Source organism: Manis pentadactyla, chromosome 9 (genome assembly GCF_030020395.1).
Source record: "Manis pentadactyla isolate mManPen7 chromosome 9, mManPen7.hap1, whole genome shotgun sequence".
NCBI lineage: Eukaryota > Metazoa > Chordata > Mammalia > Pholidota > Manidae > Manis > Manis pentadactyla.
In genome coordinates this window covers 117,805,329-117,829,248 of record NC_080027.1, presented here as the reverse complement: position 1 = coordinate 117,829,248, position 23,920 = coordinate 117,805,329, and the positions used below count along the sequence as shown (strand labels likewise).

Here is a 23,920-nt window from a genome sequence, read left to right as displayed (position 1 = left end):
TAAAAAACCTTAAAGACTCCACCCCAAAACTACTAGAACTGATATCGGAATACAGTAAAGTTGCAGGATACAAAATCAACACACAGAAATCTGTGGCTTTCCTATACACTAACAATGAACCAACAGAAAGAGAAATCAGGAAAACAACTCCATTCACAATTGCATCAAAAAAAATAAAATACCTAGGAATAAACCTAACCAAAGAAGTGAAAGACTTATACTCTGAAAACTACAAGTCACTCTTAAGAGAAATTAAAGGGGACACTAACAAATGGAAACTCATCCCATGCTCGTGGCTAGGAAGAATTAATATCGTCAAAATGGCCATCCTGCCCAAAGCAATATACAGATTTGATACAATCCCTATGAAACTACCAGCAACATTCTTCAATGAACTGGAACAAATAATTCAAAAATTCATATGGAAACACCAAAGACCACGAATAGCCAAAGCAATCCTGAGAAAGAAGAATAAAGTAGGGGGGATCTCACTCCCCAACTTCAAGCTCTATTATAAAGCCATACTAATCAAGACAATTTGGTACTGGCACAAGAACAGAGCCACAGACCAATGGAACAGACTAGATAATCCAGACATTAACCCAGACATATATGGTCAATTAATATTTGATAAAGGAGTCATGGACATACAATGGGGAAATGACAGTCTCTTCAACAGATGGTGCTGGGCAAAACTGGACAGCTACATGTAGGAGAATGAAACTGGACCATTGTCTAACCCCATATACAAAAGTAAACTCAAAATGTATCAAAGACCTGAATGTAAGTCACGAAACCATTAAACTCTTGGAAAAAAACATAGGCAAAAACCTCTTAGACATAAACATGAGTGACCTCTTCTTGAACATATCTCCCCGGGCAAGGAAAACAACAGCAAAAATGAACAAGTGGGACTATATTAAGCTGAAAAGCTTCTGTACAGCAAAAGACACCATCAATAGAACAAAAAGGAGGAACCCTACAGTATGGGAGAATATATTCGAAAATGACACATCCTATAAAGGCTTGACGTCCAGAATATATAAAGAGCTCACAGGCCTCAACAAACAAAAAACAAATAACCCAATTAAAAAATGGGCAGAGGAACTGAGCAGACGGTTCTCCAAAAAAGAAATACAGATGGCCAACAGACACATGAAAAGATGCTCCAAATCGCTAATTATCAGAGAAATGCAAATTAAAACTACAATGAGATATCACCTCACACCAGTAAGGATGGCTGCCATCCAAAAGACAAACAACAACAAATGTTGGCAAGGCTGTGGAGAAAGGGGAACCCTCCTACACTGCTGGTGGGAATGTAAATCAGTTCAACCATTGTGGAAAGCAGTATGGAGGTACATCAAAATGCTCAAAACAGACTTACCATTTGACCCAGGAATTGCACTCCTAGGAATTTACCCTAAGAATGCAGCAATCAAGTATGAGAAAGACCAATGCACCCTTATGTTTATCACAGCACTATTTACAAGAGCCAAGAATTGGAAGCAACCTAAATGTCCATCGATAGATGAATGGATAAAGAAGATGTGGTACATATACACAATGGAATACTACTCAGCCATAAGAAAAGGGCAAATCCTACCATTTGCAGCAACGCGGATGGAGCTGGAGGGTATTACGCTCAGTGAAACAAGCCAAGCGGAGAAAGAGAAATACCAAATGATTTCACTCATCTGTGGAGTATAAGAACAAAGGAAAAACTGAAGGAACAAAACAGCAGCAGAATCACAGAACTCAAGAATGGACTAACAGTTACCAAAGGGAAAGGGACTGGGGAGGATGGGTGGGTAGGGAGGGATAAGGGGGGGGAGAAAAGGGGGGGTATTAAGATTAGCATGCATGGGGGGTGGGAGAAAGGGGAGGACTGTACAACACAGAGAAGACAAGTAGTGATTCTACAACATTTTGCTACGCTGATGGACAGTGACTGTAAAGGGGTATATAGGGGGGACCTGGTATAGGGGTGAGCCTAGTAAACAAAGTATTCATCATGTAAGTGTAGATTAATGATTTAAAAAAAAAGCAGTTCCTGTGTGGTGACCTCCAATGAGTTCTACACAATGATATAAAGGGCATATAAAAGTGTAGGCAAAGGGTCTGTTTGTGTTTATACAGAGGATCAAAGCCTAATTGTGCTACCCCAAAAATGAACTAAGATATGATATGAAAAAGAACTTCCAATATCAGCACTCTCGGGAAGAGTCATACCAGAAGATGATCATCAAAAAAACCCCAAAAAAGATCCACGCACTGCTACAGCTGTAGATACACTCATCCCACCAGTTCCTGGACTTGCCATGGGAATGAAGAAGGAGATATCTAAGCTGGCCTGTGCATACAGTAAAACAACAAATTTGACTGGATCTATACTGTTGGAACTCAACCAAGAATTAGGAGGAGTGCAAATTGTAGCGCTCCAAAATCTTACAACTACAGACTATTTACTGTTAAAAGAACATATGGGATGTGAACAGTCCCCGGGAATGGGTCGTTTTAATTTGTTTGAATTCTCTCAGACTGTTCAAGTTCAGCTGGACAATATCCACCATATCATAGATAAGTTTTCACAAATGCCTAAGGTGCCTAACTGGTTTTCTTGGTTTCACTGGAGATGGCTGGTAATAACAGGTATGCTTTGATTACGTAACTGTACTCCTATTATGTTAATGTGTGTGCGCAATTTAATTAGTAGCTTAAAACCTATACATGCTGAAATTACTCTACAAGAAGATATGTCAAAGAAATAATCAATCTTCCCATGTTTTCTTCCGCTTGCTACTTCTATAGCTTTTCTTCTTCCTTCCTAATTACAACCCTTAAATAGAATTCGTGCCACATATCGAATTTACCAAGTATCATAATTCTTCCAAGTGGTAAAGAAACCTCAAGACAAATGCTGGGCATAGAAGCCACAGGGCATAAATCTTCAAAGAAGTAAAAAGCTAACCTTTTCAAACAATATTGCTTCTCTCTCACTTACCAACTTAACATTTCCCTGTATGGCCCCGGAAGATGACTGGTTAGCCAGAGACGGGTAAGATTCTTCAAGGGAGGAACAACCTAAGACAGGCACAGTTGCAGGGGGACCATCAGGTGAGAAATTGGGGATCAACAGAGGTGAGGCTTAGAACCTCCCCCCCCACCCCCGTTCGGAGAGAAATCTTCTGCATACGTGGATGTTTTATTGCCCGTGTCTAGCTTGGATTAACACGTAGTCTACAGGCACACACCTGATCATCTACATTTGCTCCCTTACAACACTAAACTATGTTTTCTACCTTTATCCTGTATCTACCTACCACTTCAGCATTTTATTAAAAATAATAATAATAAAGAGAGAAATGTGGTACCCACATATAAATCAAGTATAAAAATCAAATGAATATTCATATTTGAACTGACTGTTTATAGTTCATAATGCATGAGCAAAACCGAAAGCTTCTGTGATGACTGCCCTTGTAATGTTCACCATGTAACTTATTCACTATGTAAGAATTTGTACTCCATGTAAGAACTTGTTCGTTATGCTCCAGAAGATTGGAGACTGACAAAAATTAGGCTTGGGGTGGATTAATGATTGTGCATTGAGCATTGACCCCCCTATACAGAATTTTATTGTTGTTAACAACCATTTGATCAATAAATATGAGAGATGCCCTCACAAAAAAAATATATATATATATATATATATATATATATATACACACTTCCAATTGTAAAATAAATAAGTAACCGGGATGTAATGTATAGCATAAGGAATATAGTCAAAATATTGTAACTTGGTGTGGTGATAGCTGGTACCTAGAATTATCATGTCTATAAATGTTGAATCATTGTGTTGTACACCTGAAACTAATGTAATACTGTGTGTCAACTACCCTTCAATAAAAAATAATTATCTAAAAAAAAAAAAAAAAGAACAAAGAAAAACTGAAGGAACAAAACAGCTGCAGAATCACAGAACCCAAGAATGGACTAACAGTTACGAAAGGGAAAGGGACTGGAGAGAATGGGAGGGAAGGAAGGGATAAGGGCGGGGAAAGAGAAAGGGGGCATTATGATTAGCATGTGTAATGTCGGGGGGGCATGGGGAGGGCTGTGCAACACAGAGAAGACAAGTAGTGATTCTACAACATCTTACTACGTTGATGGACAGTGACTGTAATGGGGTTTCTTGGTGGGACTTGGCGAAGGGGGGGTTTAGTAAACATAACGTTCTTCATGTAATTTTAGATTAATGATAAAATAATAAAGTTAAAAAAATGCAATTAATATTCAAAAAATAATCATAGAGCATGTATAACATTTTGCCAGTAAATCTGACAAACTCGATAAAATAATCAATCTCCAACCCTGCAGAACTGACACAAGAAAAAAAAGAATATCTCAATAGTATAATATCTCCTAAAGAAATTGAAATCATAACTTAAAATCCTCCCAAAAATAAAATTTCAGACAGAGATAGCTTACTGATGAATTATCTAAGGAAGTAATAATGCCAATCTTACACAAATTCTTTCAGAGACTCATGAAAGAGGATACACTTCCCTATAAATACCTGATAAGGTAATCACAAGGAAAAAATATTAAAGGTTACTCTCTCTCATGAACATAAATGCAAAATTCCTTCATAAAATATTAGAAAATCATTTATAGTTATATAGAAAAAGATAATACATCGTGACCAATAATGGTTTATTCTAGGAATGTAGGGTTAATTCAACATTCAAAGCCACTCCATATTAATTCACCACATTAACAAAATAAAGGAGATAAAACATATTATTTCAGTAAATTCATAAAAAGTACTTAAATTCAAAACCTGTAATGGTAAAAATTCTCACAAAACTAGAAATATGAGACCTTCCTTAATCTAATCAGGAGTATTTACAAACAACTAAAGTCAATAACATACTTGGTGAAATACTGAACATATTTCACTGGAATTAAAAATGAGACAAGTCTGCTTGCTCCACTTCCACTCAACACTGCATTAGAGATCCTAGCCAGGACTAAACCCCCCACCCTACCCCATCCAAAAAAAGTATATATTTTGGAAAGAAAAAAGTGAAATAGAGAGCGGAGCCAAGATGGTGGCGTGAGTAGAGCAGCAGAAATCTCCTCCAAAACCACATATATTTTTTAAAATACAACAAAGACAACTCTTCCTAAAATAGAGACCAGAAGACACAGGACAACATCCAGACCACATCCACACCTGCGAGAACCCAGCGCCTCATGAAGGGGGTAAGATACAAGCCCCGGCCCGGTGGGACCCAAGCGCCCCACACCCCAGCTCCGGGCAGGAGGAGAGGAGTCAGAGTGGGGAGGGAGAGGGAGACCAGGACTGCTAAATAGTCAGACCTAGCCATCCGCACCAAAGCGCAGACACAGTGCATGGGGTCCTGGATAATAGGTAAGCAGGACAGTAAGACCTGTGAGTGGGTCCCCGCGGCCGGCATCCTGGGGACAAAGAAAAGCGAGTGCTTTTTGGAAGTCTTAAAGGGACAGGGACCCCACTGCCAGACAGAAGTGTCCTGGAACACTTAGTCCAGCAGCATGGAATCTGGGGAACTCTGGGCACTCTAACCCCCTGGAAAGCAGGGAGCACGGAGGCCCCTCACAGAGATAAATAGCCTCCCGGCCATTCCCCCTCCAACGCAGCTCCACCATATTGGAGCGGCAGCCTGAGGCAGGCCACGCCCACAGCAACAGTGGAGATAAACTCCATAGCAGCCGGGCAGGAAGCAGAAACCCTGTCTGCACACAGCTGCCCAGCACAAGCCACTAGAGGTCGCTGTTCTCCCAGGATAGGAAGGCCACAAACCAACAAGAAGGGAAGTTCTTCCAGCCGTCACTCAGACCAGCTCTGCAAACTATCTCTATCGCCATGAAAAGGCAAAATTTCAGGCAGACAAAGATAACAGAGACAACACGTGAGAAGGAGACAGACCTAACCAGTCTTCCTGAAAAAAAAGAATCATAAACATGCTGATGGAGATGCAGAGAAATATACAAGAGCTAAGGGATGAAGTCTGGAGGGAGATTACAGATGCCCGGAGGGAGATTACAGAAGTGAAACAAACTCTAAAGGATTTATAAGCAGAATGGATAAGATGCAAGAGGCCATTGATGGAATACAAACCAGAGAACAGGAACGCATAGAAGCTGACACAGAGAGAGAAAAAAGGATCTCCAGGAATGAAACAATATTAAGAGAACTGTGTGACCAATCCAAAAGGAACAATATCCGTATTATAGGGGTACCAGAAGAAGAGAGAGAAAAAGGGATAGAAAGTGTCTTTGAAGAAATAATTGCTGAAAACTTCCCCAAACTGGGGATATAATGGAACAGACCACGGAAATACACACAACTCGCAACAGAAAGGACGCAAGGAGGACAACACCAAGACATATAATAATTAAAATGGCAAATATCAAGGAAAAGGAAAGAGTTTTAAAGGCAGCTAGAAAGAAAATGGTCACTATAAAGGAAAACCCATCAGGCTATCATCAGACTTCTCAACAGAAACCTTACAGGGCAGAAGAGAATGGCATGATATATTTAATGCAATGAAACAGAAGGGCCTTGAACCAAGGATACTGTATCCAGCACGATTATCATTTAATTATGAAGGAGGGATTAAACAATTCCCAGACAAGGAAAAGTTGAGGGAATTTGCCTCCCACAAACCACCTATACAGGGTATTTTAGAGGGACTGTTCTAGATGGGAGCACTCCTAAGAATAAACATACCACCAGAGAAAATAAGATCACAGCAAAGAAAGCAGACCAACCAAATACTAACTAAAGGCAAAAAATAAAATCAACTACCCACAAAAGCAGTTAAAGGAAACACAAAAGAGCACAGAATAAAACAACCAACACATAAAGAATGGAGGAGGAGGAATAAGAAGGGAGAGAAGAAAAGAATCTCCAGACAGTGTATATAACAGCTCAATAAGCGAGCTAAGTTAGGCAGTAAGATACTAAAGAAGCTAACCTAGAACCTTTGGTAACCACGAATCTAAAGCCTGCAATGGCAATAAGTACATATCTCTCAATAGTCACCCTAAATGTAAATGGACAGAATGCACCAATCAAAAGACACAGAGTAATAGAATGGATAAAAAAGCAAGACCCATCTATATGCTGCTTACAAGAGACTCACCTCAAACCCAAAGACATGCACAGACTAAAACTCAAGGGATGGAAAAACATATTTCAGGCAAACAACAGAGGGAAGAAAGCAGGGGTTGCAGTACTAGTATCAGACAAAATAGACTTCAAAATGAAGAAAGTAACAGGAGACAAAGAAGGACATTACATAATGATAAGGGGCTCAGTCCAACAAGAGGATATAACCATTATAAATATATATGCACCCAACACAGAAGCACCAGCATATGGGAAACAAATACTAACAGAACTAAAGGAGGAAATACAATGCAATACATTCATTTTAGGAGACTTCAACATGCCACTCACCACAAAGGATAGATCCACTGGGCAGAAAATAAGTAAGGATATGGAGGCACTGAAAAACACACTAGAACAGATGGACCTAATAGACCTCTATAGAGCTCTACATCCAAAAGCAACAGGATATACATTCTTCTCAAGTGCACATGGAACATTCTCCAGAATAGACCACATACTAGCTCACAAAAAGAACCTCAGTAAATTCCAAAAGATTGAAATTCTACTAACCAACTTTTCAGACCACAAAGGTATAAAACTAGAAATAAATTCTAAAAAGAAAACAAAAAGGCTCACAAACACATGGAGGCTTAACAACATGCTCCTAAATAATCAATGGATCAACGAACAAATTAAAATAGTGATCAAGGAATATATGGAAACAAATGACAACAACAACACAAAGCCCCAACTTCTGAGGGACGCAGAGAAAGCAGTCTTAAGAGGAAAGTATATAGCGATCCAGGCACACTTGAAGAAGGAAGAACAATCCCAAATGAATAGTCTAACATCACAATTATCGAAACTGGAAAAAGAACAAATGAGGCCTAAAGTCAGCAGAAGGAGGGACATAATAAAGATCAGAGAAGAAATAAACAAAATTGAGAAGAATAAAACAATACCAGATATCAATGAAACCAAGAGCTGATTCTTTGAGACAATAAACAAAATAGATAAGCCTCTAGCCAAACTTATTAAGAGAAAAAGAGAATCAACACAAATCAACAGAATCAGAAATGAGAATGGAAAAATCACGACAGACTCCACAGAAATACAAAGAATTATTAAAGACTACTATGAAAACCTATATGCCAACAAACTGGAAAACCTAGAAGAAATGGACAACTTCCTAGAAAAATACAACCTTCCAAGACTGACCAAGGAAGAAACACAAAAGTTAAACAAACCAATTATGAACAAAGAAATTGAAACGGTTATCAAAAAAATACCCAAGAAAAAAACCCCTGGGCCAGATGGATTTACCTCGGAATTTTATCAGACATACATAGAAGACATAATACCTATTCTCCTTAAAGTTTTCAAAAAAATAGAAGAGGAGGGAATACTCCCAAACTCATTCTATGAAGCCAACATCACCCTAATACCAAAACCAGGCAAAGAACCCACCAAAAAAGAAAATTACAGACCAATATCCCTGATGAATATAGATGCAAAAATACTCAATAAACTATTAGCAAACCAAATTCAAAAATATATCAAAAGGATCATACACCATGACCAAGTGGGATTCATACCGGATGGTACAACATTTGAAAATCCATCAACATCATCCACCACATCAACAAAAAGAAGGACAAAAACCACACGATCATCTCCATAGATGCTGAAAAAGCATTTGACAAAATTCAACATCCATTCATGAGGAAAACTCTCAGCAAAATGGGTATAGAGGGCAAGTACCTCAACATAATAAAAGCCATATATGATAAACTCACAGCTAACATCACACTGAACAGCGAGAAGCTGAAAGCTTTTCATCTGAGATCGGGAACAAGACAGGGATGCCCACTCTCCCCTTTGTTATTTAACATAGTACTGGAGGACCTAGCCACAGCAATTAGACAAAACAAAGAAATACAAGGAATCCAGATTGGTAAAGAAGAAGTCAAATGGTCACTATTTGCAGATGACATGATATTGTACATAAAAAACCGTAAAGACTCCACTTCAAAACTGCTAGAATTGATATCGGAATACAGCACAGTTGCCGGATACAAAATTAACACACAGAAATCTGTGGCTTTCCTATACACTAACAATGAACCAATAGAAAGAGAAATTAGGAAAACAACTCCATTCACAATTGCATCAAAAAGAATAAAATACCTAGGAATAAACCTAACCAAAGAAGTGAAAGACCTATACCCTGAAAACTACAAGACACTCTTAAGAGAAATTAAATGGGACACTAAAAAATGGAAACTTACCCCATGCTCTTGGCTAGGAAGAATTAATATTGTCAAAATGGCCATCCTGCCCAAAGCAATATACAGATTTGATGCAATCCCTATCAAATTACCAACAGCATTCCTCAACGAACTAGAACAAATAGTTCAAAAATTCATATGGAAACACCAAAGACCCCGAATAGCCAAAGCAATCCTGAGAAAGAAGAATAAAGTGAGGGGGATCTCACTCCCCAACTTCAAGCTCTACTAGAAAGCCATAGTAATCAAGACAATTTGGTACTGGCACAAGAACAGAGCCACAGACCAGTGGAACAGATTAGAGACTCCAGACATTAACCCAAACATATATGGTCAATTAATATTTGATAAAGGAGCCACGGACATACAATGGGGAAATGACAGTCTCTTCAACAGATGGTGCTGGCAAAACTGGACAGCTACAAGTAAGAGAATGAAACTGGACCATTGTCTAACTCCATACACAAAAGTACATTCAAAATGGATCAAAGACCAGAATGTAAGTCATGAAACCATAAAACTCTGAGAAAAAAACATAGGCAAAAACCTCTTAGACATAAACATGAGTGACCTCTTCTTGAACATATCTCCCCGGGCAAGGAAAACAAAAGCAAAAATGAACAAGTGGGACTATATTAAGATAAAAAGCTTCTGTACAGCAAAAGACACCATCAATAGAACAAAAAGGTACCCTACAGTATGGGAGAATATATTTGTAAATGACAGATCTGATAAAGGCTTGACGTCCAAAATATATAAAGAGCTCACTCACCTCAACAAACAAAAAACAAATAAGCCAATTAAAAAATGGGCAGAGGAGCTGAACAGACAGTTCTCCAAAAAAGAAATACAGATGGTCAACAGACACATGAAAAGATGCTCCACATCACTAATTATCAGAGAAATGCAAATTAAAACCACAATGAAATATCACCTCACACCAGTACGGATGGCTACCATCCAAAAGACAAACAACAACAAATGTTGGCAAGGTTGTGGAGAAAGGGGAACCCTCCTACACTGCTGGTGGGAATGTAAATTAGTTCAACCATTGTGGAAAGCAGTATGGAGGTTCATCAAAATGCTCAAAAGAGACTTACTATTTGACCCAGGAATTCCACTCCTAGGAATTTACCCTAAGAACGCAGCACTCAAGTTTGAAAAAGACAGATGCACCCCTATGTTTATTGCAGCACTATTTACAATAGCCAAGAATTGGAAGCAACCTAAGTGTCCATCAGTAGATGAATGGATAAAGAAGATGTGGTACATATACACAATGGAATATTATTCAGCCATAAGAAGAAAACAAATCCTACCATTTGCAACAACATGGATGGAGCTAGAGGGTATTATGCTCAGTGAAATAAGCCAAGTGGAGAAAGAGAAATACCAAATGATTTCACTCATCTGTGGAGTATAAGAACAAAGGAAAAACTGAAGGAACAAAACAGCAGCAGAACCCAAGAATGGACTAACAGGTACCAAAGGGAAAGGGACTGTGGAGGATGGGTAGGTAGGGAGGGATAAGGGGCAGGGGAGAAAAAAGGGGGTATTATGATTAGCATGCATAATGTGGGTGGTGGGAGAAAGGGGAGGGCTGTGCAACACAGAGAAGACAAGTAGTGATTCTACAATATTTTGCTATGCTGATGGACAGTGACTGTAATGGGGTTTGTGGGGGGGACTTGATATAGGGGAGAGCCTAGTAAACATAATATTCTTCATGTAATTGTAGATTAATGATAACAAAAAAAAGAGAAAGAAAAGGGGGATTACTCCCTGATAGGATAAAACTAACTGTAAATCAATGATTAATGCACACTTTACATATCCTTAATTTTGATCTTTTAAAGGGTGTCAGATGATCAGCTATGGAAGTACATTTTTCTGATAATATTCCTTTCTCTTAAAAAAAATCAGTCCCTGTGTGGTGATCTCCAATAGGTTCTTCACAATGGTATAAATGTCATATCAAAGTGTGGGCAAAGGGTTTGTTTGTGTTTATACAGAGGATCAAAGCCTAATTTGGCTACCCAGAAAACGAAATGAGATACGATATGAAGAAGGACTTCCAACGTCAACATCCTCTGGAAGAGTCATTCCAGAAGATGATCATCAAAAAACTTCAACAAAGATCCTGGCGCTGTTGCAGTTGTAGCTGCATTCATCCCACCGGTTCCTGGACTTGCCATTGGAATGAAGAAGGAGATATCTAAGCTGGCCTGTGCATACAGTAAAACAACAAATTTGACTGGACCTATACTGTCGGAACTCAACCAAGAATTAGGAGAAGTGCAAGTTGCAGTGCTCCAAAATCATGCGACTATAGACTATCTACTGTTAAAAGAACATATGGGATGTGAACAGTTCCCAGGAATGTGTTGTTTTAATTTGTCTGATTTTTCTCAAACTATTCAAGTTCAGTTAGACAATATCCATCATATCATTGATAAGTTTTCACAAATGCCTAGGGTACCTAACTGGTTTTCTTGGTTTCACTGGATATGGCTGGTAATTGTAGGTCTGCTTTTGTTATGTAGCTGTATTCCTATTATGTTAAGTGTGTATGCAATTTAATTAGTAGTTTAAAACCTATACATGCTTAAGTTACTCTACAAGAAGATATGTCAAAGAAATAATCAATCTTCCCATGTTTTCTTCCGTCTGCTACTTCTATAGCTTTTCTTCTTCCTTCCTAATTACAATCCTTTAGTAGAATTCGTGCCTCATATCGAAAATTACCAAGTATCATAATTCTTCCAAGTGGTAAAGAAACCTCAAGACAAATGCTGGGCATAGAAGCCACAGGGCATAAATCTTCAAAGAAGTAAAAACCTAACCTTTTCAAACAATAAGGCTTCTCTCTCACTTACCAACTTTACATCTCCCTGTATGGCCCCGGAAGATGACTGGTTAGCCAGAGACGGGTAAGATTCCTCAAGGGAGGAACAACCTAAGACAGGCACAGTCGCAGGGGGACCATCAGGTGAGAAATTGGGGATCAACAGAGGTGAGGCTTAGAACCTCACCCCCCCCCCCGTTTTGAGAGAAATCTGTATCCGTGGATGTTTTGTTGCCCTTGTCTAGCCTGGATTAATACTTAGTCTATAGGCACAGACCTAATCATCTACATTTGCCCTCTTACAGCACTAAATTATGTTTTCTACCTTTATCTTGCATCTACCTACCACTTCAGCATTTTATTAAAAAAATAAGAATAAGAATAAGAATAAGGGAGAAATGTGGGATTCACATATAAATCAAGTATAAAAATCAAACGAATATTCATATTTGACCTGATTGTTCATAGTTCATGATGCGTGATCAAAACCGAAAGTTTCTGTGATGACTGCCCTTGCACTGTTCACCATGTAAGAACTTATTCACTATGTAAGAACTTGTTCACCATGTAAGAACTTGTTCGTTATGCTTCAGAAGATTGGAGACTGTTGAGAATTAGGCTTGGGGTTGACTAATGATTGTGCATTAAGTCCCCTATACAGAATTTTATTATTGTTAATAACCATTTGATCAATAAATATGAGAGATGCCCTCTCAAAAAAAAAAAGTGAAATAGCCTTTATTCACAAAGACATGATTGTGTATGTAAAAATGTCAAAAGAACCCACAAAATATTCTAATCAATAAGCAAATTCAGCAACGTTGCTACAAAGTCAATAAACAAAAGACACTTCATACTAGCACTGGACAATTAGGAAATGAGATTTTTTAAAATCCCATTTACAAAGCACCAAAAACACCAGTTATCTAGGACTACATTTAAGGACAACAAAAATGTGTAAAACTCTGACACTGAAACCTACAAAATATTACTAAGAGGAATTGAAGAGGACTTAAATAAATGGATATTCATGGTCATGATATAGAAAACTCAATATTTAGACTTTCATTTTCTCCAAATTGGTTTTAGATTTAATGTAATCTCAATCAAAATCCCAACAAGTTTTCGGGGTTTGGGTGGAAATGGGCAAGCTGTCTCTCAAACCTAGGTGGGTGTGCAAAAGAGCCTAGAATAGACGTGGCAGCTTGAAGAGAAAGAAAAAACGTAAGTGATTTTAATACTGACTATCACACTATGCTAATTAGACAGTGCAATACTGGTATAAGAAAAGACAAACAGAGGAACAGAATAGAGTACAAAAGTAATGGCCACACGCACAGTCACTTGACCCTTGACCAAGGTTCCGTGCAGTGCTGGAGGTAACAGCCTGACTTCAGTGGGTTCAAGGGGGCAGTGGACCTGCAATTATGAGGCACCGCCCAGGAAACCCCGTGAGGATGCCAAGTGCACGGAGGGTGGTCCACGTGGTGAGGTGCTCCCATCACACTGAAGCACTGGGGCACAGGCCAGAGGAGGCAGAGAACTGGGTCCAATCCGGGTACAGGGTGGGGGTTTGGCGAGGCAGCAGGACTGAGGGCCAGAGGAATAGATGTGGGGCGGAGGGTGGGATGGGGGTAGCGGGAGGTTGCTCCAGGGCAGTGGTGGAGGCTAAAAACAGGCTCCACAGAACAAGAGGAAGTGGACATGTGTCGTTTCCCTCTCATTCTCACACTGCTGCCTGGGTACCCCTCCAAAATCAAAGTCAGATCATGTCACACACCTAATGAAGACCCCTGATGGCTTCTTTTTGACCACACAATGAAATGTAAACTCCTTGGCAAGACCTTGGGATTCCATGACTGGAGCCTGCCTCCTTCTCTCACCGCTCCTCCCTCCCCCAGCGCCGACTCTGGGCAAAAATGAAAGGCTCCTCCCTAAGAGCACCCCCTCTGTGTTTTCCCCTCTTCTCTTCCAAGAATGCCCTCCTTACTCCTCACCAAACTCACCCCAGTCACCTCCTCTGGGAAGCCTTCCTGGGTTCTCTCACTCAGCGAAGCGCTCCCTACCAGTACGCCAGGACACCCTGAGCTGATCCTTGGACCAGCACCTCCCGCATTCTCCGCCAGCGGCTGTTCCTGCAGCTCCCACCAGGCTGGGAGCCGCTCGAGGAGCTGTGTTTCCATCCCCATCGCTAAGTGGATCAGATTTCTTTAAAAAAGGAACCGCCTTAAAGACGTACCCAAAAAAGTTGCTAGAGTATTAAAAGAGAAGGGTAACCCTTTCATCCTCGACCAGAAAGGAGCCGGGAGAGAGCGAACAGGCACCATGAGGGCAGAGGGGGATTCGGTGCAGCAGCTGAGCGCAACATTGTCACGTGGCCTCAGAGCATCACTAACTTTTATATTTTTTAAAATTCTGGAATCACAGCTTCACTGCTATAAATCACTGCTTCCTAGAACCTGCCCAGGATCAAATGCTGCTGTTAAACATGTCCCCTCGAACTCTCCTACACTGCTGGTGGGAATGTAAGCTAGTTCAACCACTGTGGAAAGCAGTATGGAGGTTCCTCAACAAACTAAAAATAGAAATACCATCTGACCCGGGAATCCCACTCCTAGGAATTTACCCAAAGAACACAAGTTCTCAGATTCAAAAAGACATATTCACCCCTATGTTTATCGCAGCACTATTTACAAAAGCCAAGATATGGAAGCAACCTAAATGTCCATCAATAGATGAATGGATAAAGAACATGTGGTACATACACACAATGGAATACTATTCAGCCATAAGAAAGAAACAAATCCTACCATTTGCAACAACATGGATGGAGCTGGAGGACATTATGCTCAGTGAAATAAGCCAGGTGGAGAAAGACAAGTGCCAAATTATTTCCCTCATTTGTGGAGTATAACAACGAAGCAAAACTGAAGGAACAAAATAGCAGCAGACTGAGAGACTCCAAGAAGGAACTACTGGTTACCAAAAGGGAGGGGTGTGGGAGGGTAGGTGGGGAGGGAGGGAGATGGGGATTGAGGGGTATTATGATTGGCACACATGGTGTGGGGGATCACTGGGGGAACAGTGTAGCACAGAGAAGGCAAACAGTGAATTCTTACTATGCTAATGGACAGTGACTGCATTGAGGTATGGGTGGAGACTTGCTAATATGGGTGAATGTAGTAACCACATTGTTTTTCATGTGAAACATTCATAAGAGTATATATCAATAATACCTTAATAAAAAATAAATTATAATTTTTTTAAATAAAAAAATAAAAAATATCCCCTCGCCACTGCCCTGCTCCTGTACACACAAACCCCAGGATGACCACGATTCAGGTTATCTGTAGGGTGCCCCGCCTTCCTTTTGAAGCCTCTGCTATAAGGAGAGGTGTGTGACCTCCACAGTCCATCCCACACTGGGAACACAAGTCAGGAAGAAGGCAGATTTAAAAAATAAATAAAAATAACAGGAGAAGTTCTATGCTGGACTCCCCTTGCAAGTGAGAAGGAGGAGATGACAAATACTGCCAGCGCAGGGACAGAGGCACCGCTGACGACCTCACTGGAATCAGATCTCAGCCCTCCCCGTGCCCCCCCGCCCCACAACTGCTGGCAAGTTGTGTTTGTCCAAAGGGAAACAAACTTGTTGCTGCTAACGAGACTCTAGGATAAAAACTACAATGTGTCTGGTTCTGTCCTCTTTTTCTGAATAGAAATATTCAGCCCAAAAATACAAGAGAAATGCCAAGGAAAGGAGTAATAAATGTGAAGACACTGTAACGCACTTTTGTTTTCCTGTCCATTATCAGACATAACAACTTGTGTTTAAATGTTGTCAGGTTTTATTCAAAAGATACCAAGAGTCTTTGAAGACAGCTGGTCACAATGCAGCGTCTCAACCCTTCTCCACTCCCCAAGTCCGAGAGACCCATAATGGAGATCAGGAGGAGATCCCAAGACAAAGCCCTCACTGACCAATAATCAATAAGCAAGGCTATTCATTAATGGTTTTTAATTGCTATTACTGAATAAACAAATTATGGTACACCCAGACAAGGGAATAGTATTCAGCAATAAAAAGAAATCAAAGTTGTCGAACCATAAAAAGGCATGTAGGAACTTTAACTATGGACTGCTGAGCAAAAGCAACCAATCTGAAAAGGCTACGTACTGTATGATTCTAAGTATACAACATTCTGGAAAAGGCAAAAAGTATGGAGACAGTAAAAAGATGAGTGGCCACCAGAGGTTAGAGAGGAGGTCAGGGTGAATAGGTGGAGCACACAGGATGTTTAGAGCAATGGAACTACTTACTCTGTGTGATACATAATGGTGGATACATGTTCCTAACTACGTGTCAAAACCCATAGAATGTATCATGGACCCTAATATGAACTGTGAACTTTGGCTAATAATAATGTACCAATATTGTCTGTAACAAATGGATCACACTAATGCAAGATGTTAATAATAGGGGAAACCGTGGGCAAATTGGGTGGTCTCTATACTTTCTGCCCTGTTTTTGTATAAATCTAAAACTGTTCTGAGGAAGTCCATTAATTTTTTTTTAATTGCTACTACAAGCCATGGGAATTGCCTGTACTGTTGACATTTTACAAAAGAAAAGCCCAGGCCGTCTCATGCCTCTCAGCTGACAGCTTCCTACCAGCTTTCAGCTGGACAGCAGAGGCGTCCCCTGGATGAAAATTGAACCAGTGTCCATCTACCTAAACAGAAACTGCAGGTGAGGACTGACAACTACAGATTCATTCAGGACGAGCAACACATACGGGTCCTATTTGCTTTCAGCATTGGGGTTAAGAAAAGCCGAGAAGAGCTGGGACTAGCAAACCTAGGAGAAACAGAGGGGAACCCTTCTGTCAAGGAAAGGTGGGCAGGGTGCACAACCAGCCCTCCACAGTCAAGTCACTTCTGACTGCCACACACTGACCAGCCCTGCATATGTGGACCAGCGACCTCAGTTTTGAGTAGCCCAGGCTGACCACTCAGATTGTCACCCTCAGCATGTGACAGGGACAGAAGGGGCCATGTCTGGGAATGATTCAGAGAGGCAAGCCCGGGTTTTGAAATGCACAGCTTGGTTTACTCTCTCTTCAGATCATCTGCTGAGGCAGTATGACCTGCAAGAGTCCAGGAGTCAGGAGACTGAAGTCCCGTGACATCACCTGGACGACCTGGCCTCTCCCCCTCATCTGCAAAGCAGGCATATAGCTGCCCTAGAGCCACAGAAGGTTAGAGCTGGCATGGACCCACCTTGCAGGTGGGGCAAACAAAGTCCAGGAGTGACTTGTCTCTGTTGCCATGGCTGTGAGGCAGAGTCCCTCCTGGCTGACCAGTCACCTTCCTCCCATTCAGTGCAGTTTCTCCACTGCCATACGGAGTTAGAATAAAGATAATCTGAGCAAAATGTTTTGGAAAGTTAAAAACACGAGACAAAGGGAAGCTGTTGTCTGCACTGTTATCTTTTCACCCATACTCCTTGGTCCCGCACTGCTCTAAAGTGAGCATCTCCTGTGAGAACGGACTCTTGGCCAGGTCAGCCATGTCGCTGGCACTAGCTGGTGGCGCTGCTGAGGTTACAGAGCCAGGGACAGAAAGCAGCTCTTGGCCCAGGCCCATGGCACCGGCACTGGGACCTGAGCAAGAGCATAGCTGGTACTTCCAAGCTCCGATGGCCCCAGGCAGGAAGCTTCCTTGAGAAAGCGAATATGTTTTGTGGATAATCCACAAAGCACATCAGGTCAATAATCCACTAAGCACTTAATAGAGACTCATTGGACTTTTGCTTCGGCAGACCCACTCCGAGCTTTATTTCCCCCACTCTCCAGACCTTTAATTCTCTCACCAGTTTAACGGATGCGCAAACATATTCCCAAAACTGTTTCCAAACCAGATTATTACCAACAGACTGGAGAATGACGCAGGTGTAGGCCATCTACATAAGTGAAACAAGTTGGGCCAAAATGGCTTATATGTGTGGCTTAAATCATGGAGATGGGCTAGATCCACAGGCTGAATTCACAATTACTAGCTGGAGCAATTTAACCTGGTTCTTTCTCGACTCAAGCCATGGGTTGATCCAGTCCTTTCATTCAAGAGGCCCCCCAACCCCAACTCCACACCCCAGCCAGACCCACACACAGATGGCAAAGCCACCATGGCTCATTCCCCTCTTCTTCAGAGGCCTCCACAGCACACGATGCCATTGGCATAATTAGGAGGCCACTGGAGAGAATGCAGCTCCATGTATTTGTTATGACACATGAGTTGATAATTTCTTGTCTCTTCCCCACTCTCCCACAGAAAGAGACCACCGCGGAGGGAGCCTGGTCCCAGATCAGCAAACCTACAACAGAACCCGGGTAAGAGGGCAGCATGTGGTGGATGTGAACCCACTGGGCCATTCATCAGAATTCTCCTCAAAAGGGGATTTTCCCCCAGCCCAATCTAGGTTCCACAGGTGGGGTGCCCTTCATGGCCTACCCAGCCTCCTCTGAGCCTCACCAGCCCTCCATTCCACTAATTTAATGGTGCCCTTTAACAAAAGGCCTGGGCACGAAAAAACATGCTGGGTCCGCCCCTCGGCAAGCCTCTGAAGCTGCCCATCTCATCCCGAACGTGGCTGCTTTGGGGACAACGCAGCTGCTCCCCTCCTCACAACCAGACCCCAGCCTCCCCGCCACCACAGCCGGGCCACGGGGTGGCCACACCCATTAGAAGCTCCTTGGTCAGTTTCGACTCAGCTGCATCCTTTAGAGTTTCATCCTTATTTTAGCAACTCTGTCACTATTAAGGACAGATGAATCAGAAGGGGACTCATTACTTCTGTGACCGTATGATTTGCTGTGCCACCCTGAGTGCGTCATAGTCCCCCTGGGTCTGTGTCCTTACTTGTGCGTTAAGAGGGTTGAACTACACGACCTGCAGGGTCCTCCTGGGCTCTAGCCTTCAGTAGGTCAGACCTGCTAAGCGCCCTCTCATCCCATCCCACCTTCCTCCCACCCCCACTACAGGTACGAGAGTCAGGATGCTGAGTGTCTTGTTCTCACAATCAACTCCTGAAGGTGAGATGAATGCAGATGAGATTTTTAGAACTCACCAAACTCTAGCTTTGCAGCTGGCCAGGAACCCAAATAATCCACTGCCCACGTGCTGTGCCTTCAGGCAGGTAAAGTAGTACTGTCTCCAGGGTGTAGACAGGAAATCTGATCTAGAAAGGCTGAATGACAGACACAGGCTCCCAGCTGCCCTAACAGGTGATAACAACAGGACTAGATGCCAAATCTTTGGTTTCCTCAGGCTGATCTCTCCTAAGCCACTACAATTGTTACAAAACAAAAAAAAGCTTTAAATGAACTTACTAAATATAACATCAAGGCTTTATAAAAGCAAACTGTCGCTGTATTCCTCAATATTCATATTTTTATTTATGAGCTAGAGCTTTGATCGTAAACCCTTTGCCAACTAAAAAGCTACAGATCGCTGATGTTTTTCCTTGCCACCGATCTATTTCATGAATTTGAAAATCAGAAACCATGTCGGGGGCACCCACAATGAGCAGCCACAGAGTCCCAACCCAACATACACAGAGTCTGAGAAGAAGCCCTCTGGCTCTGCTAACCTATAAGGTCATCTGGACACATTAAAAATGTGTTGATGGCTCTGCCAGTGTGTAACTTAATAAGAACCTGTGCAAGCCACAGAACTATTCTGTTTGTCTGCAAAATTTATATCCCATTGCTGTAAATAGCAAACGGTTCATTTTAAAAACTCAAGTGGCTTTTTTAAGTTAAATTTCATTCCCCATATGTGCATAAGAAGCTCTTTTAGGTTAAAATAATTCAGTTGAATTACCCAAGCCAAAATGATCATATTTTCCTCACTAACGTAGAATTTTCTAGGAGTGTACTCACAGAGAAGAATATCATTCCCAACATGCACTGAAATTCACACTGAAGAATCCCAATATTCACTTTAGGGATGATTTTGTTCTTGTAAATGATCAGTCTCGACTCATTTAAATTCCCTACAAAATCCATACAAGTCACCCAAAGAATTATTCCTTGGGATTTGAAAGTATATTACAACACACCACACAGATAAAAGCAGGGGCTGTTCTGAGTCTAGAGCATCTGAACATCAGCTCCTATTCACTGGAGAGATAAAAGCAGGAGGCTTAAGATATACCAGATGAATGGCCTTATCTTAATCCTCTTAGAGTATCAACTAAAGAGTAGGTGAAAGGAAGAACAATTCCCTTAGAACATTTACCCTTGATAAGAATCTGACATTTTTCCTTTGCAATGACTTGATATCCTTGCTTTTTGACAAGAGAAAATCACTTTAACCAACCCTCCAGCAATTCCTGCTACATGTCCCAGGCATCCATTCACTGACTGTTCAAGCAAGACCTGGTTCCAACACATATACTGAGCATTTATCTTCTTTTAATTCTTTCCATTGTCTACAAGACTAACATTCTAAAGCAGTGCAATCCAGTCCTCTTCTTAACCACACGAGCCAAGTTAAAACAGTCTGACTGCTTCAGCAAAGTTAGGCAAGAGAGCATGGATAACTGAATGCTATTGGTCACCTTCAAGACTCATTTTATCAAAGAAACAACTCATTCTTTTCCAATATTTACAGAAAAAGAAGCAAGCAAGCTTGGGGGAAAACAGCATCCCAGTCGCCAGGAGTTAATTAGCTATGAAACAGCAGCCAAAGGTCAGCAGCATATGATACAAAAGTCCCCATAATTAGAATGATCAATAGGCAGACATTCAGCAATTGCATACTGAGTGCGAGATTCACCAGATTCACCTGCTTCCGCAACCCGACCACACCCTCAGCCAGTAGCTTGCACTCCACGTGGAATAAGATGGAAGCCTTTGGTCTCTGCCACATCCATTCACTGACATGCAGGGCCTCCGAGCCTCCAGAGGACACAAGCAGCAGGCGAGGATATCTATCAAGCATGCTCCCTCTGTTCCGACATTAGTCATGCTAATCCCCACCCCCCATTTAATTAGTCTTGTTGATCACCCACACTTCATTCAGCTTTAAAGACATGACAACAAGGGTCTGAGATTTGAGGAATGTACCTGACTCTCTCTTCCCTCCAGGGATGGTGGAATCTGATCAGCAAAACCAATCTTCCCTGGATCACCCATAAAGGCACTAACCTCATCCACGTTCTCAAAAGCGTTGATGACATCATATGGCAAACAGGACAGAAGGTCAATCACAAACCACGTCTTCAGGTAGTTCATGCGGATGAGTTTGGGGTCGGAAATCACCTCCCCAGCTGGCCCAACAAAGGTGGTGTGAAAATTCAGCACAATGTCCACCAAAAAGATGACATCCACGATGCTATCCACAACCAGCCAGGCCACGTTGTTCTGCCTGGTTTTAAAGGAGACATTGTAAGGGACCAGGATGGCTGTGTAGAAGGTTAAGATCAAGATGATCCAATCCCACGTGGTCTTAAAAACACAGTAATGTAAAATGATGTGAGGGGGAGTCTTGGGTGCCTCTTGCTTGTACTGGGGAAGGATGTCTGAGCCCAGCTGCAGAACCTGTACGAAAAAACATGGCCAAGAGAGAACCAAGTTAGGATTTCATTGCAAGCATCTAACCAGTCAGTATCTGTCACTGACAGATACTCATGACACTCTAGATGGATCAGTAGGTGCAAGAGCAGGTACTGGAGGAAACTGGGGAATGGAAATGAACATTATAACATAAGTAATCATAGTGAAACAGGGACCGCTACTATTTGGCTTACTGTGAGCCAAGCACCATACTAAATGCTTCACACACACACACTTATTATCTCACTTAATCTACATACAATCTTATTTTACTGGCCAATTATTATTCTATGGGATAAGTAAGAAATTGTGGCTCAAGAGGATTAAGTAACTATTCAACAAATAATAGTTGCTCTGTGCCAGAAACTGTTCTAGAATGCTGGCCATACAGCAAGGAAGGAAGCAGAAGGATTCCTGCTCTCATGGATCTCAGTATAGCAGATGGATCACGATCCTTCCAAATTGTGGTAAGAGTTGAGTAAGAGGTGGGGGGCAGGGGTCACCCTAGCTGCCTTGTAGGTAATGAACTGAGCCAAAGGGTTAGAGGGAAGAACAGAATCAGGGAACTTGTTGTAATAGCCTGGAAAAAGATGGGGTGATGGGGATATGTAGCCCTATTCTGGATATATGTTTAAAGCAAAACCAGCTGGACTTGCAGATGGCTAGAAAGTACAGCAAAGGAAGCAGTAAAAGGCATCCACTACGTTATGCCAAAAATCTAGCATGGTGGCCTGCTGGCCCAGGGTATGTGCTACCACACAGTTTTTAAGTGAATGACTCAACTTGAAGGTCACACAGCTAGCAAAAGAGTGGACCAGGATCCCAAACTACATATAGCTGGATTAAAAACATGCTGTTCTACATCAAGGTTACATTTCCCTAAATAGCAGGCTTTTAAGGAAGCAGACTCAGTGAAGGATGAAGTCTAGAGAAGTTTGGCTCCAAGAAAGTAGCACAGATGGGTTTCACCCTCGACAGTCAAAAGCAAAAAGCTAGGCCAGGCTGAGCTGGTAGGACCCCCACCCCCAGAGCTGCGCCTCTGTGCCACTTACAGGGTCTTAGGGATGTCCGGGTGAAAGTTCCTCTTGTGCCATGGGGACAGCTTTCTTCTTCTGTAAGTTAAAGACCCCTTAATGAATATAAAATAATCTGAATAACCCTGCTCCCCATTTGGTTGGTCTCAGGCCTAAAAAGGTGAGCAAGAAAACTAGAACTCTATAGACTGCCCACCATGCATCTTGGAGTATGGGAATTCTTCCTACTCCTTCCATAAATGCACAGAGTTCTTCCAGACTTGGGATGTTCATTTCTCACCCCCATGAAAAGGAATTGATCTGAGTGTGATTTAGGAAGCTTGGGTCCTGAGAAATCAGGCAGGAAAAGGGATTGAGCTTAAGATAAAGCAAACAGAAGTAAACTGAATAGGACTTCCACCTCCAGAAGGATGGAGTAGACATACTCTTCCCTGTTGCTCCCTCCAAGTACAATTAAAAGCCCCGGACATCACACATAGAACAAACATAAGACGACCCTGAAAGGTGGGGAAAGGCAAGCAAACTGGCCACGAATAACTCGATGATGAGTTCTCTGAGTTTCTTTTTGCTCATATATTTCCAGGCTTGGAACTGAAGAAGTCAGCAACCTGGAAACACCAAGGGATGCAGACAAAAAACATCCCAACATAATCCCACTTCCTCCAGAAAAAGGGCTAAGAAAGGGGCGGCTTCAAAAGACAGAACATTTTTAGGTAATAAGTACGCTAAATTGTCAAGCACTACAGAAAATGCTGCGGCCCACTCCCACTCAAGCCAGCAAAGGCTACCAAGAAGGGTTTCTCCCATCTTAAGGCTGAAATGAAACACCCATCCGCCTCCTCCTCCCTGCAGGGTTACTGCCAGAAAAGGCCTGGGAGAGAGCTGGGACCCTACCTCCACTCAGCAGTGAGGAGGCCGCTGCCCAACATACACGGAGGTTTCGATATAAGCTCGGTGGGGAGCTGGGATTC

General features: G+C 41.8%; 1 protein-coding gene across 2 annotated transcripts in view; it reads right to left on the bottom strand.

Annotated features, from left to right (window-relative positions):
- KCNH1 (potassium voltage-gated channel subfamily H member 1) overlaps positions 1-23,920 on the bottom strand; it is a 358,999-nt gene that overhangs the window by 260,644 nt on the left and 74,435 nt on the right. The window contains exon 6 of one of the 2 annotated variants that reach the window (XM_036912446.2): positions 21,427-21,900. In XM_036912446.2, coding sequence (XP_036768341.1) covers positions 21,427-21,900 — 474 coding nt within the window. The remainder of the gene's footprint in view (positions 1-21,426; positions 21,901-23,920) is intronic. The other variant, XM_036912447.2, reaches the window with a different exon arrangement.